Genomic DNA, 17,197 nt, shown 5'->3' with positions numbered 1-17,197 from the left:
GTTTTAGCTCCCTTGTCAAGGGCTGTTTCTCAATAAAAGTTTACCAACATCAAATCTAGATTAGATGTGCTTTTCATGTAATATGAAATTATTGTTTTCTAAGCACTTCAAATTATTAACTAAAAGAAAACCAGCTGGGCGCCTTTAATCCCAGCAGAGGCAGGTGGATCTTTCTCAATTCAAGGCCAGCTTGGTCTGCAAAGCTGTGTACAGGACCACACAGTAAGACCCTGTCTCAGGAAACAAAATCAAATGAAAAAGCAAAAGCAAAATCCATTCTTGACTATGAAGCCTTATACCTTATAGGTATCTGGCCCATGCCCAGCCTCGATATTATCCCTGACTTCCAAACATAGCTTGTTCAGTGCCCAGTACTTGGAGCTCTTTACTTTCATCCAGTAACTCAAGGTTAATGCCTCCCTAACAAGTTCTTCCAAGACCTAAGCCAATTCAGACGCAACCATCAGCAGCTTCTTCATGTTTATATTCCCCAGTATAACATTGTAACATATAATGTTACTTGTATGTATGCTTTCTGGCTTGGCTGTCTGGCAGTGGACAACCAATTGGTGTGCTCTTGCATAGGGAAGAACGTGGAGGTAGTATCTTTAAAAGGGCAAATTAACTAAAATGAACTAACTAGGGGAGGGTCACCTGACTACAAGAACCTTGGACACAGCCATGTCACAGAAGGCAGTTTGTTGCTGCCTGACCCTTCACCTCGGTGGCCAGGTCATCGACCGCTGTGCCACATAAGTAGCACCTATTTACTACCTATGGGTAAGCCACACGCGCATACTCTAAGGACTTGGGAGAAAGAGTTCTGTTAGGAAGAGAGGTGCACGTTTGGCGGCTTAGTCACCTGGATCAGGGCCCCGACATCTTCACTGAGCTTGTCATCGTGCTTGAACTCCACTGTCACGGCCTTATCGCAGTCGATGGCCGCCATTTCCACATCTGTGGTGTTGTTCATGAATATTCCACCAAAGAAATCAGTGGCCCTGAAACCTACAGCAGAGGGACAAAGGGAGATTTGCCTCTTGAAATCTCGATGTTCTTCTACGGCACAGTAACTGTGCAGAAGACGTGAAGTGGTGTGTGTGAGGATTACCTGTGCTGGTCCTAACCCTCATGATAGCATCGAAGCCGATTTTCTTCTCAATCTCATTCCGGAGGTCGCTCAGAAACCTTTGGCTATCCGAATGTATCTACAAGACAAAGTGTGATCAGTGGCCACCAGGTGGCAGTAAAAGACTCCAAATAATGTTACTTTTAACTCATTGAATGTCACTTTTTATATTTTGATTTAGCATACTTACAGGGATATCTTATGTACATCTATGACCTTATGAAAGTACATAATCTTTGGCAGTGTGACTCTTAAGTTTTAATAAATAAAACCCTCACCTATTTATTCATCTTCATAACCTTTGGATGGGAAGATTATTCATTTATTTTGCAAATGAAGCAATAGCATAAGCAAGTCACTCAAGGGTCTAGTGTTAGACACAGGGAACACTGCGTGGTTTAACATAGTCAGTGAAGCTGCAGAAAGACGCCGTAAGGGTAGTGGTGTAGGTGAGGGGGTGTCTTTTATTTGACCATATTCATAGTCTGAAGCTCAGAGTGCATACAGGGTCTAGAGGATAAAACACTTCTCTTGGACTTCTTGACTCCTCTTTAAAGCCTATTTACGAAAGCTGCTCACCGCCCACACCTAAGCAATACTAATGGAGTCCTGGATCATGTGCTACTGAGCTGAGATACACCGAAAACATGACTCTGCTGACAAGCAGCAGCCAATGATGTGCCTCTGACCTGGTCAGATGGACTTTTATAAGATTCTCAACATTTCTGCTTGACAGGCACAGAGAGGTGCGTGTGTGCACGCACACACACACACACAGATACACACAGACTCTTGTTCTCAATCCCCCAAACAAAGAGAAGAGGAAAGGAAACAGGCATCACAGACTGTACTCATAAAAGATACTTCAGGTACACACCAGATGCCTGGCTGTGTTGTTTACACCCAGCAATATTACTTAATGGAAGATGCTATTAAAATGTTTACTTTTAAAGCTAATACATAAATGCTAAGATATGGTTCAGTCTACAACAATGCACGTAAAAGCTCATATCCAAAATAGCACTAACACTGATTATAAAATACTATGTTCCTTATTGCAAGAGGTCTCTCCTATTAGACTATGACAGCACTTCTTTTTTAATAGCACGATGAAATCAATAGTATGCTTTGGTATACTGACAAACAAGTAAAGGGCTCATATCGAAAGTTATGTAGAACTAGCACACTACTGAAACATAAGGGGATGAAATCAATAGCGGTGACATCAGTGCCCTTGCCAACACTGCCCTGGACCGCTCTGCACCTAACTCACTTCAGGGACGATAGCTTCACTCATGTGGGACCCCAGCGCTACCCTAGCCAGGACTTTAAGGTTTCTGATCAAGTGTATATTCCTCACCAGAGAATGAGCTGAGACAGTTGCACTGTGCCTCAAATACTCAGAATTCTGCCCAGGTGAATGTTTGATTTTTTTTTTCATTATGACCTTATATTCAAGTGTATCTGTATACATATGTTTATCTAGAAGCCTTCAAAGGGTTCTTAAAGCTTTTTGGAAAAATGTATTTCATTCTCAATCTTTGGTCTTACTTCAATCTTAGTTAACTTCTAATACAAATATACAACTGGCTGTTGCTTTATCACTCATAGGCAAAACCAGGCTGAGCATTTGTCATGGTAGGGAAACCCCGCTCTATGATCAGTTGCCCTGTGACCTGGCCGGGCCCCTCCTCAGGAGAAGGCAATGCCCATTCTCTGTGTCTAAATTTAGTAAGACTGACGTCACGGCACAACTGTCCACAGGAGAAGCTTGTGACTGTGCCTATCCTAAACTGGGGTGTATGCCTTGGCCAAATTCAGGGGAGGCATGTTAGTCCAATGTGGAAGAGTCGAGGGTATAATGAGCTGAACCTGCCTGAGATTTCATCAAATGAAAACAAACATGCAGTTATGTCTTCAAATATTCTCTTAGGCATCTCTAATATAAAGTAGACTTTCCCCTACAGCAAAGTACATGACTTGGCTAATGTGAGCTCAATGTGTAGCTAAAATCCGTGGGAATCCAATCAAACCCACGTGGTTTCACATTGCTTGAATTTACTTTTGCTAGTTGTCCACAATAGGACATAACTTTCTTACCCCATGATCTAAGCATCAAACTTAAACTGGGCTGGGGAGATGGCTCAGCCCTTTAAAACACTTCTGCGCAAGCCTATGGACTTGAGCTTGGTCCTGAGACTCATGTAAACAGGAGACAGGCACACAACAACAATTGGATGTGGTAGCTCAAAGCGGTAATCCACAAACTCCTAGGGTAAGACAGGAGGCACAGACAGAAGCCACCAGAAAGCTTGCCAGGCAAGCCAGCCTAGGGCAGTGCCCAGTGCCCGAGTAGTAGAAACAAGGAAGATTCTACCCCAGCTAGATGCAGGAGAGAACTGACTCCTGAAAGTCCTGCCCTGCCCATCTGAAGCAACACATGTGTACCCACATATACTCAAGCCCCCACCACACAAACACACACATGGGGCTGGGTGAGAGACAGCACCAGAGAAAGACAAGGAGAAAGACAGAGACAGACTCAAGACTCAAACCAGAAAGGAACTGAGAGGAACAAGCAGCTTGCCGCTTACCTGGAAAACATTGTATTTGTAAAGAGTTCCTCCCGTGAGCAGAGGAACCAGACCCAAGGAAGCCACATCCACAAACTGACTGGGGAAGAGGAACAGAGTCACCGAGCAGCTGTTGGCCACACAGTCTTTGGCCAGAGATTCGTAGACAGCTGTTTGGGGCTGGAAAAGTATCTAAAGAAAACAATGAAAGAAAATAAAAAGAAAAGCCAACAATGTATTAAAAGCCATTTAATACAATATTTTTTGTATTAAAATTTAAGTTTCTATTAATTTTTTTAATTAGGAATTTTAAATGAGAAAAATATGTAATGTTTCCCCTCTGTATAGGTAGACTGGGCAAATGAAATAGAACAGTTGCTTGCCTTCGGGTTATTTTATACTCCAATACCCTTACTGGAGCTGTCCCTACCCCTGTTGTCAATCTACTGTCCTGCATGCAGCTCTATAGATTGGATGGTGTTGTGTGACTAAGGTGTGTGCATTCAGTCAGAGGCTGAATCTTCTGTCAGCATCTTCCGTCAGAGGCTGTTCATGGCGGCCATCCTGTCTCAGGTTGGGGCAAAGGCTTCTTTCAGCACTGGGTGCCTTTGCTTCATGACGAGTGTCTCGTCCTCTGGTGAGTGAGGTCATGGGGCACCTGTCTTCCCTCTCCACTTTTCTCCTCTTCATGCAACCCCCACCTCCATTTCCCTAACACTCTCATAGATCACACATGGAAGACGCCATTTGATCATCTATAGGTATGTTGGATATCAGCTGCTTCAGCAACGTGAAATCCTTCAGTGGTTTACCGTTGAAAATACTCATGAAGAGCTTCAGCAACACCTCTAAGGCTAGCTGTCCCCACGTACCTTCTCTTTGTCTGTGTTCACCAGCTTTTTGTCGTCTCTGTTCTTGAGCTTCCCCGGTGCTTCGGCAGTAGGCAAAGAGGAATGGAAGATGAAGAGCTTCCCCGGGCACTCTGCTGCCTGCAGAAGCACACACAACGCTGTGGGTTAAGATTCTGTTCGAAGAGCATCATAAACATGTGAAAAATGGCACCTCGCTCCAGTCAGCAAGGTAACAACGGAAACAGAGAAACAAAGTACTGTTGGGGAAGAGGACAAAGGGGACCTCTTGTACGTTGTTAGGAGGAATACAGATCAGCCAGTCAGTGTGGAGAAGAGTGTGTGTGGAGCGGAAGCAGAACCACCATGCAGGGATGAGCTTTCTGAGTAACGCTGCCTGTAGACCGCCTTTACAAACCGGACTTCACCCAACCTGTAACCAAGCTAATAACGCGCTTGAAGGTCACTTACGACCACATAGTCAACCTGCTTACAGAATTAAGTGACCTTTGATGAAAACAGTATAACCAATCTGATGAACTGCCTGACATACACGCTCTGTTTCTCCTTGGTGACCCATGCATGCCACAGACTTGGACAACATACGTGTGGGTAAGATGTGGTGGCCTCACCTACTGCCTTTCACTGGAAGCAGAGAGATACTGAAATCAACAAATGGAGTTATAGAAAACAACAACATGGAAACAGAGACTAATAACATAGGATTGTGGCTTTGTGTGCTGTTCTGGGTCAGTTCCTCTCTTGTAAGACTCCTATAAAGACCGATTAAGTTCCTCTGTCCCTTTGTTACCGTATTTGCTGTATTGTTCAGCATGTAGAGAATGGTCTTTGTTCAAAGAGACCTGATGAGGCCAGGATTCTTCAAATCCAATCAGGCTCACTCTTGGGTAAAGAGGGCCAAGGGTTAGTTTCTTTTCTTAACTGTGACACTGTCTCGCCTGATAACAAAGATATAGTACTTCTGGATATACAGACAAAGTCCCCCTAAGGCCACCGCAGTGATACCTATCAGTCTAGGTGTTCATCAGTAGGTGACAAAGGACATGGAATACACACACATGGGATTTACTCTGCCATAAAGCAGAGTAATGAAATCACTTGCAGGGCAATGGACTAAAGTGGAGATCATCATACTGAGTTAAATATGGCAGACTCAGAAGGACAACACGTTTCCTCTCACCTTTGGCTCCTGTGTTTTATATACACACATGTGCATATGACCTGCTAGCAGAACAGATACCGGAGAAAGGAAAGAGACTAAGGCAGGAGAGGGAAGAGGGGATGCTGGCAAAATTCCACCCATTCAGGACTGTGTGCAGTGAGTATACACCGGGCAAGCATTGCCAACTGCCTACTGCTTTTTAGTCGGTTTAAAATGTTCTTCAGCACTAAAATCACCACGAAAGCAACAGCCTGCATTTGTACCCAAACTGTCACCACCATCTTTTTCCTCAAATGTAAATGACCTTCCCCTTCTGTTTCTGCTTTCGAGACAGTGTCTGTCTTTTACTGTAAAAAGGAACGAGAAAAATCTCATCAGATGGAGACTTCCTGTGTTAATTGGATCAAACTAAAAATATTTCTCACACTCACATGGAGCTCTCAAAAATATATTGTCTGAGCCACCCAATTTCCCTAAAGGACTCACTGAGTTTCTTGTACCCATGGTGTCTAATCACAGAACTCCTACATTTGTACCGTAGGTGTTAAGATCACAGGTTCTAGTTCCTACAGGCTAGGAACTAGAATCTTAGCTAGGAATCTTAGCCACTGTGTTAGCTTAGTGGCTTTAGGAAAACCACTTAGCTTCTCTGTGTTTCATTCATACCATTCGTGAGTTAGTAGACATAGTAATAGAAAACAAGAGTTGGAAGACTTTGATGGCTCAGTTAATCATAATAAGCATACTTGATTGTCCTACTCAGGGCCCATTTAAAAACAAAAAAGTCAGCACTGTAAAAATATAAAGTGCCTGGGGCTATGGAGATGACTCAAAAGATAAGGTACTTGCCATTCAAATGTGAGGACCTTAGCCCAGACCCCCAACCCCCATAAAAAAATAAAACTGGTAGGTACAGTGGAGGCAGGTACAGTGGAGGCCTATAATCCCAGTACTCAACTGGGAGAAACAGAAGAACAGCCAGAATTGGCAAGGTTCCAGCTCAGGACAGGACAGACCCTACCTTAAGGGAAAAAAAGAACAATCTAGGAGGATTCCTGAGGTCAACTTCAGGCCTAGACACATACACACACTCACCAAAAACACACCACACCACCACACCACACCTCACCACACCACACCACACCCACCCACACACCACACTCACCACACACATACTTACACATATGGACACACACACTTGAATGCACACCTGCACATTTGTGCCAATACACATGCTCACATTTGTATACATATCCCACAATACATACACAGGCAAAAAAAAAAAACTTACAGAAATACAACACACACATATGTAAAGACGTACACCGTAGCTATATTTGTTCTTATTCAGTTGTTTCATTTTGAAGCTACACTTTCACTGACTACAGACTTAGAAAGCATTTTATATCTGGCAAATGGTTTTACACCCCTACAAAGTTTGATGTCTTTGCCAAAATTTGATTGTGCTTGCAAGAGGGACTCATCCAAAATGAGATGAATGGCATTAATCCTTCTGATTTCAGTAGAAATTGATTATGAGGGGCAGGTCTCAAGAACTCTGTGCAAAGTTTACCTCCAATATAATAAACAGTCTCCCTTCTGAGAGACCAACATTAGTATTATTAGCTAATGTCAGCCAGCTGCCTCCTTCATGGTCTCCCCACTCTAGAGGGAGGATTCATGACACTGTCTCCCATCCTCTTGCAAGCTGCACGCTTCTGTAAATGAAAGACTTCCTGAAGACAAGATAGTTCTATTTCCCACTTTGGGCCCCTGTCTTTCCCTCATTAAGTGTTCCATATTGTCTGTGATTGGAGTGTTGAGATAGACCTTAAAATTGAATTTTGATATCAATTGTGGATTATCTAAAGGTAGATTTAACCCCTTTACTCAGACTGTGATAGTTTCCAGAAATAATCATTGACACCCATGTATCTACAACTTTTTGCCCAACTCATTTTAAAATTTTTACTTATTTTTATTCTACGTTTGAGTGTTTTGCTTACATCATGTGCATGCAGTACCCATGGAGGCCAGAAGAGGGCATAGGATCCCCTGGAGTTACAGGTGGTTGTGACCACTATGGAAGTGCTGGGAACTGAACCTGTGTCCTCACCAAGAGTAGCAAGTGTTCTTAACCACTCAAGCATCTCTCCAGCACACCTTCGGCCCAACTGACAGTAAAGGAGGCACTGGTTGGTTAATACTACTAATGTTGGTCTCCCAGAAAATTGATTTATGCATGTGTCAGAGACTGAAGGAAATAATAGGGTTCATGGGAGTGGGGAAGGCTGGGCTTAGAAAATGCTATGCACATGGCACAACAGAAAAACATAAAGCCTTTAGTTGAGTATTTCAAGGACATTTGAGAATATATACAGGACTTTCCACACCATCACTGTTTATCTTTGTGACAAATTTACCTGTGTGGTTTTTGTTTTTTGCTAATTTTTATCTGTTCTATTTGATTTATGCTTATTATACTCATACATATTCTATATATGTGTGAATTACATATACATATACCTCATATATATAATAGGTATAGAATATATATTTGTGGTATCTAATAATTAATATAATTAGTAGCAGATATAATTGTACATGTATATATGTGTGTGTGTGTATTTTTAACTTGGTATCTATCTGAATGAAAGGAAAGCTGTCAATCAAATGGGGCCCAGCTCTGAGATGCCTTCACTTAGATGCAGTAAAGTAGGTTTCCATTCTGATGCTTCTTCAGTTTCCACTCCCTGCCCATCACGGATGGGATCTCATCTCTGCTCTCTGTATACAATATCCTGATCTGCTGACCAAACCATAGTCCTGAACTTTCCCAAGTTACCCTTGGCCTCCCCACTCCCTGCTTTTAGAACTGTGTCTTCTATTACAGAATAAAGTCTCCCGGGCCACCCTTCATGAAACGTAGGCGCAGGACAGGAGCCTCTGAATCATCTTGCAAACCACAAGCACTTAATGATTTATTTTATTGGTTGAGAAGGATGAATGAGTGAGTGAAAGCCTCCTCAACAGCAGTTTCTCCTCTGCACATCCTCAAACGTGTTAGCTTTTGTCCCGGGAGTAACAACTACAGGTGAGAATTTTAGAGGCTTTTTATGAAAATTATACTAATTTAAGTCTGATTTTCAGCTACTTAAGACCTGACTTTGTATTCATGAAGTAAGGTGAACTGCTATGTTTAGATACTAAGTGTTTTCTCATTTAAAACATCAGCATTTCTATATTGGCTAGTTGTATGTCAACTTGATACAAGCTAGAGGTATCTGGAAGGAGGGAACTTTAAGAAGAATCTTCCATAAGACCCAGCTGTAGGATATTTTCTTAAGTGACTGATGGGAGAGGGTCCAGTCTATTGTAGGTGGGGCCATCCCAGGTCTGGTAGTTCTAGGTTCTATGAGAAAGCAGACTGAGCAAGCCATGATGACCAAGCCAGTCAGCAGCACCCTCCATGGCCTCTGCCTGAGCTCAGGCCTCCAGGTTCCTGCCCTGTTTGAGTTCCTGTCCTGGCTTCCTTTGATGATGAGCAGTGATATGGAAGTGTAAGCTGAATAAACCCTCTCCTCCCCAAGTTGCTTTGGTCACAGTGTTTCATCACAGGAACGATAACACTAAGGCAGTTCTCATATACCTCAGTATTAATATAATATTAATATACATTAACATAACAATAAACATGAATAAAACAATGTAAGTGATGTACATGATACACAGACACATGAACTACAGTGAACCAGACTCATGAACGGATAGCGGAGAACACTTTATGCTATAGTTATTATGTTATAGTAAGCAACGCACAAGCAGCTTCAATATTATTATTGTTATGGACATTACATTTTAGGCAAATAACACCTCAGACATGAGCACATACATAAGATGTGGCTTCCAGTCTTAATTTAAAGTAATAGAATGATGCTCAGAGTCCTTTATGAATTGAGATGTGTAGAGAGATTTACTTATGGCCTTCTCCTCACTGGAGGAGAGACTGCCACTGACAACAAAACACACATCTTCAAAGTGGATAAAAATCCACATAGGTCTGCATGGTTGTGTGATGTGGAATGCCACAATCCCCAAAGCTCGCAGTGGGGCGGGCTCTACTTGCAAGCCATGTGAGATGTGGAATATACTGTGAGTTTTACATTAAATCTCCAACCAGTATGACAGTTGGAGAACAGCCACAACACCATGAGCAAGTGCTCCTGGGTGCCACACCTGAACACTCAGAAATCAGAAACCTAGACAAGAATCAGGCTCTAGGGTCCGACTATACAATTAGATGCAACATTCACGTGAGATCTATTCACCAGCCTAGACCACACTGTCCCTGTTTGCTTGGATTGTTCCTGTCACTCATTCCATCTTAAAAGTTGGTGTGGACTTAATTTTAACAACATGGTTTTAAAACTTCGGGCATGAGCTGTCAAGGCCAACACTGCCATCTTTGGTCCTATGATAACAAAATGTCGTTTGAGCTCAGCCTTCCCAATGGGCAAAGGACAACGTCTCCCCTACTTAACGCCAGTCAATAAGGCCATGTGCAGCAGTCACTTCCCTGACACAAACTGACCCCAGGCCTTGCCTTTGTGAGTTCGAAAACCCCAAGGAGAGGACATTATGGGAATTTTCCTCCTCATATCCTACAGTTCTGATTTGACTGAACCAACTTTAAAAACAGACCATAAAAAGTTCATCTAAAAGCCAAAGGGAGGGACTGAGCTGAAATCCAGACACCATCAGCTGTTCTGATGCTGACAGTGCCTGGGTCTAAACACTGAGAGTGCTTGTGGCTTGGGTCCCCTTCCTCCTGAAACCTGGGAAGGTTTAGAAACCCTAACAGCTTAGGGCTTTGATGAAAGCTCTACTGCATAGACGAAACCTCCTTTTTAAGTCTCACCGTTACAAACGTTATCAAGTCGGTCACTGCTCACCTTCAGGGCCTCCATGCCAGCCTGGATGACCGGGGCAAAGACTGTCTCATTTTCATTAGAGTCAGCAAACATCTCAGGAATCTGGTCCAATAAACTGAGGAAAACACAGGGAAAGGGTTTTAGTGCTCAGCAAGCCTGTCATAAATGTCAGAAAATAAATCACTGATGTTTCAAACCTCAACACATACAGGATTTACTTGACAAACAGCATGTGTGGGTAACTGCTACCCACAGGGAATGGACAATCCGATAAAGACACTCCTTAGGGAAGGATATTGTAGCATGGTCTGCTACCAAAACCTACGCTTTGAATAGGACACTTACTAAATTACCTTCTTTGTAGACACTTCTTGATTCACTATATTACCCATTTATAATACCCAGAACTCTTTAAAGGATACTCTGTCTTAATATGAGTATGCACATACAATGAACGGGCCCCTTTCCTTCCCTTTCATCCCTTTCCAACAAGGAGAAAGGATTTAAAGAGTTGAGAGTGAATATTTTAACAATGGTCTGGACACCAGAAAGAGATAAATCTACCCTAAATGACAAGAGTTGTACTTGTCGTTGAACTGCAACACAATGTGACTTCAAACACACATCTGATTTCCATCTCACTGGAAGATGGTTGATATTTACTTGTGGATCACAGATTGAGATTCTTCATAGTTGACAAGGAACCCATCCAACAAAGGAACAAAGACCTCTCCGACATCCGTCACCACCATCATCTGAGGCTGGGCCAGATTACTCTTCACGTTAAAGAAGTGGAGAACTTTGTTGTATGTGATGAAACCAACTCGGATTGCAGATGTCTCCTCATGCTCCTCCCTAGGAGGAAAAACAAAACCTAACTTGAGGCAGGAGCTCTTAGGGATACAGGACTGGCTCTAAGGTGATGAGTTGAGACTTGGAGAGCGTTTTTGTCTTTGTCAGTTTTCTACCCGCGAGGTGAGGCTTCTCCTTAAATACAACATCAATGTCTTCTATAGAACATATGAAATGCATATTTTCAGTTCTGGTTTTAATTTCTCTTGACCTTCATGGCAGGAAGGGATAGGGATTACTTCAAACATAAGCAGGTTAACAAAGAAAAACATTCTCAAAATTCTAGGTCAAGGGTTAGATATTATGAAAACATTTGCTCTTATTTGCCCGTGTATTTTTTTTTTCTTTTCTTTCTTTCTTTACTTTTGGTCTTTTCAAGATGGGATTTTACTCTGTAGCTTTGGCTGTCCTGGAAATCACTCTGTAGACCAGGATGGCCTTGAACTCACAGAGATTCACTTGCTCTGCCTCCCAAGTGCTGGGATTAAAGATGTGCAACACTATGCCTAGTGTATTTTCAATTCACAGGAAATTAGATTTAGAATTTCCATGAACAGCCTGGGCTTATTGCATTTATATAAATAAAATGTATGGGAGCAATGGGACGTCTGAAGCAACGGGAGGGAAGAGATGATGACATTACTAACGGGACAGCTGCTGCCATCTGGGAAGGACCTTCAGCTCCTGCCTGGCACGTGTACTGTAATTCCTACAAAACCTCAGTGTAGCCACAGCTAGATCTTAACAACACACCACAGAAACATATAATAGCAAGTGAATTGCACTTATAAGTAAGATTACTTGTGATGGCCATGAGAAGAAGAAGAAATCTCTAAGCTGTTTAAGGCCAGCCTTGGCTACATGAGATTGACTCAAAAAAGAAAAGAAAACAAAACCAAAAAAAACTGTCAAATAATAATCAATGAATGAGAAGTGGGGGGGGGGCAATATATGTGTGTGTGTACATGTGTGTGTGGTGTGTGCACATGTACATGTATGTGTGTGTGTGTGTGGTATGTATGTGTGTACATGGGGGCACATGGTGTATGTGCATGTGTGTGTGGTATGTGTGTGTGTGTGGGGGGGTGTATGCATGTGTGCATGTGGTGGTGGTTGTTGTTGGTGGTGGTGGTGGTGGTAGTGGTGTGTGTGTGTGTGTGTGTGTGTGTGTGTGTGTGTGTATGAGAGTCCCAAGTGCAAGGTGTCCACTTTGTGGAAGTGTCCACAAAGAAACCTCTCAGAAGGAACCCTCAGCCCCACTGCAGATGCTGGAGGACAGGCTGACAAGGGCTGACTTTTCCATCTTGCTTCTTTCCTCCTTGTGCTTTTGATCAATGGGTAAAGTTTAAAAGGTTCTTATAACCTGTGGCAAAAGCAGGGAGCACATGTCTCCATCTGGGACCTCGGCAATGCTCTCAGAAGTCAGATTCCTCATGGACTACCTGTGTAACTACACACACGGACACACATGTATGCCCTGAGCTGCGTGACTTCACACGAGCAGCTGCATGCCGTGCTGCCCTAAGCTACATCTTGCAGAGACCATGCTGTGCTGCTCCTGGGCTTTCTCTGTCTCCATTATTAAAGTCTAGCTTGTCAAGAGCCAACATAAATTCTTCCTCCTCTGTGAAATCTCCTGAGGCCGCCAGCTAGAAGTCATTTCCTTTTCCAAATCCCAGTACAGCACTTTTCCTGGACTCTGAGTGTGCAGTGCAGCCTACAGTAATGGAAGGGAAAGTCCTAGAGTTATCCCCCTGCCCCGAGCCCTGGGCCACTCCAGAGTCTGCTGCCATGGAGAACGGGAGTTTTGTTGAAGATGACTTACACTCTGGTAAAACATGCTGAACTTTGGGATGGCAAATCACATCCTGTAATGGTTAGTCCTGGTTGTTACCTTGAGTGGACTGGGGATCAACCCAGGGACAGATTTTTGGGCATGTCTGACAGAGTCTCTAGATTAGCTCAAAGGCTCATCCTGAATGTGGGGAACAACATTTCTCGGGAAGAGTGGGGGTGTCCTAGACTGGATAAAAACAGACAAAGCTTGGCTGGAGAGATGGCTCAGTGGTTAGAGCATGTAGCGGTCTTGCAGAGGACCTGAGTTCAGTTCCCAGCACCCACGTCAAGCACAATTTCCTATAACTCCAGCTCCAGGGGAATCTGAAGTTCTTTTCTATAGAAGCCTTTGGGAACATGTGCACATACTCATAATTAAAAACAATTCCTGGGGAGGGGGAAGAGGGAGGGAGAGGAGGAGGGGGAGAGGCTCCAGAGCACTGTATAGCAGTATTCATTCTTGCTACTTCCAGACTGCAGATGCGATGTAACCAACTTCCCTTGCGTCCCCTGCCATGAAGTTGTATATCCTTAAGCTGCGAGCCAAAATAAAGGCGGCCTTCTCTCTGCTGCTTTTGGAATAGAAGTCCAAAGCAAGCCATGATGGTGCAACTCAGGGTTAAAATCAGCCTGGCTAGAAATACTGATGTGTGCAATAAACAAATGCTACAAGGCACGAGTTTATCTGACAAACAGTTCACCTGCACATCATTCATTCACCTTGTCTCCCAGTGACCTTTCATCACATAAGTAAAAACGTCTGATAAATCATGAGTGACTGATTCTCTTTTCATAGTTAAGATGGAATCAAATAAAGTAACACACACACACATGCATGCACACACACATATGCACACACACACACGCATGCACACACACACACACATGCACACACACACACGCATGCACACACACACATGCACACACACACACACACATACACACACACACACACACACACTCCTCCAGACTGACTCCACTCACTCTCCCTGGATTTGGGCACGTTCTGGATGGGAAGAGCAGGCTGGGATCCATAGAGATCATTGAAAACCTAAATTAACAGTTTTACAAAGCATCTAATCAGAACATCTCACATCCGTTATCACTCATCTCCACAGACTCGATGCTTTTTATTTTAAGGAACAAACACAAAAGTGTCAAAAGAAAAAAAAAAAAAACCAAACCTTCCTTCGATGTTATAACTGCCCTAAAATGTCGTCAACCCTGTAACATATAAATTATAAAGAAACTCTGCCTTTCCACACTAGGTCTGTATAATTTTGAGGGTCACATGAATAATTTTGTTTAATTCTTTAGGGTATATAAAGGATTCTACATGGGGACATGAAGGGCTCTGTAATTCATGAAGATGTCGGGGATTCACAGGCCTTACTTATTCTCCTGCTTCTCAGCCGCCCTCCCACACTGCAGCCAGCCTGTGTAATGGCATAAATCTGGCAGGGTGATCCTGCAAACATTAGGAAGCAGATAAGCCACAAAATTCCGAACTCATGGATCTTTAACCTTTTTAAGCAGTTGCTTTCTTTCGTACTGACTGTGTACATTTCCGTGTGTACGGGCATGTATGAAGGCCAGCAGACACCACAGGATGTCATCCTCAGGACTTTATCCACATCCTCTGAGACAAAGCCTCTCCTCGGCCATAATCTCGACCATTATGCCAGATTAGCTGCCAGTCAAGGGGTGTGGCATTCTTATGTGTATTCAGGAAACTGAACTCAGGCTCTTGCACTTGAAATGAAAGAAAGGAAAGGGAAATAAAGGCAAGTGCCTACCAGCTGAGCCATCCTGCCAGCCCATCTCTAATATTCTAATTTATCAACATTGAAAACAGACAGAAAGTCAAAATAACCCAATACTTTGATATGAATAAGCAGTGAGTGATTTTAAAGGTTTTCTTCCTCGTTCCAAAAGAGTCAGGAAATCTAGAAACTTTACAAGGCCAGATACAATTCAAACAGGAGGGAAAGGAGCTTCTCTTTTTGGAAGACTCGGAACATTTTAGAACCCCAAGCACACGCAGACTGTTGTCTGACATGTTAAAAATAAAATATTGCTTGCTTTAGTACAAAAGGAGAAATCAAATTGACAGGGCACAGAGACCAGGACAAATTTCAGACAGAAAGCCACCAGGGTTCTTTTTTAAAATGAAGCCACTTGGCTAGAAAAGGTGTAGTTCTGAGAGATCTGAACAGAGTAGAGAGCAACTAGCTGTAGCCTTCAACTTGTCTCTCTAGTCTTCTGCCAAAGTCACACATAGGAACTTCAGGGGGTGTGGTTACAGAGAACGTGGAATGTGCGCTTTCAGATCTCAGACCACCATGCTGCACACTTCACAGCACTGCCCTGGTAACGAGGGCTTGGGGAGTGTCTGCTGGTGAAGGCAGGCTAGGCTTAGTGAGGGACTATAAAAGGAGAGTCCGTGTTCAGAAACTGGTGTGGTGGCTCGGTTTCTTACAAACTAAATGCAAAACTCAGACTTGAACTTAAAGCAGCCCATGGGAGAGTCCCACGAAGAAGCACATACTATCTAGCAGAAAAGTCCATCCTTCTCGAGTCACTCTGGAAACATGAGACACAGCAGTTCCGAGGCATGGGGGGGGGGGGGGGCTCTGCTCACCACCTGCAGCTGGTCCCAGCTTGCTTTTCACCTCAGGCCAGTCTGAAGTCACCTCAGTGTTTTTCAAACATCCTCCCCGTGTTACAAACCAGCTCAACAATATTATGAGTTCATCTTAACAGACACAAACAAAACCACTCTGGGGTGGTCCAGAGCCCACATGTCCAAGTTTCTCATAGACAAAGCATCAATTCTGGTGGAAAGACTACAGAGGGGTAGGCATTCGGAGGCCAAGAAGCGCCATGGGTAAAGAATGCCTCCTTACCCAAACACCCCTGTCCAGACCAGATGTTGCTCCCCATGGCTCAGCACCATGGGGAGAAGGTGGAAGGTGTGGGGTGCACAGCAGGTCCTGGCCTCCCCATCCTCTCTTCATGGCCTCTTGGCAGGAAGGCAACATCCCCTACTCTGCTGTCTCTATGCTAGGTGTTAGCTCCAGCCCCAAACAGCTAGCTTGTACACAGAGACAACAAAAACCTAGCCATGATATCAGTTTTAGTAGGAGAGACCATAGAGAAAAATGAAAGGATGCTATTAGCTACTTCCTGTAATTTTTCAAATCTCTCTTTTATTTATATTTTTTTAAAAAAATGTACAACCCCTCACTCACCTTTAGAAGCAAATCTGTTTTCTTTTTCCTGCCAAATTTAATGTCAGCTATGCACGCATACAATTAGATTTTTACGGTTAAAATTGCCATCAGTTTTATTTCTCCTTTCCATCCTGAAGCAGGCTACAGGCCAGCCAGTCAGCCTTTTAAAAGCAGCTCAGCAGTGAAGGGACCACAGCAGGTTGTGGCCGCCTGCTCAGCTACAGGTGAATGGGGAGCCTCTGAAATGACAGAGACAGGGGCTTCCTTCACACTGCTAAGCCAGGACACACAAGCAGCAGCGTGGAGCTTGGTCGCATCACAAGAGCAGAGGGGAATTTGGCTAAAAAAGATTCCATTCTCTCCTATGACAACTGCTCAGTTTTCTGGGACCCTTGGACTCCACCACTATCAGCAACTGCCAGCTTTTGTGGAACAGGCTTCCAAACTTCTCCCCTACACACACACACACACACACACACACACACACACACTTACAGTTGGGATTCTCCTGTAATTTATAAACTATCTTTGAGATGTTTCATTTATCTACCATTGTTTTTCTTTCTCCTATTTTCTTTTCTTTCTATAAACATCCACTCTGACATTTTAAAT

At 43.4% G+C, this 17,197-nt stretch overlaps 1 protein-coding gene across 1 annotated transcript in view; it reads right to left on the bottom strand.

Annotated features, from left to right (window-relative positions):
- The window catches only part of Sec24d (SEC24 homolog D, COPII coat complex component), a 101,866-nt gene that overhangs the window by 13,542 nt on the left and 71,127 nt on the right, over nt 1–17,197 (bottom strand). The window contains exons 12-17 of the mRNA XM_021157473.2: nt 11,328–11,519; nt 10,686–10,779; nt 4,575–4,691; nt 3,724–3,894; nt 1,112–1,208; nt 863–1,008 (exon numbers count right to left, since the gene is read on the bottom strand). Coding sequence (XP_021013132.1) covers nt 863–1,008; nt 1,112–1,208; nt 3,724–3,894; nt 4,575–4,691; nt 10,686–10,779; nt 11,328–11,519 — 817 coding nt within the window. The remainder of the gene's footprint in view (nt 1–862; nt 1,009–1,111; nt 1,209–3,723; nt 3,895–4,574; nt 4,692–10,685; nt 10,780–11,327; nt 11,520–17,197) is intronic.

Source organism: Mus caroli, chromosome 3 (assembly GCF_900094665.2).
Source record: "Mus caroli chromosome 3, CAROLI_EIJ_v1.1, whole genome shotgun sequence".
NCBI lineage: Eukaryota > Metazoa > Chordata > Mammalia > Rodentia > Muridae > Mus > Mus caroli.
The sequence above is the reverse complement of the archived record's forward strand: the minus strand, read 5'-3'. Positions and strand labels throughout refer to the sequence as shown.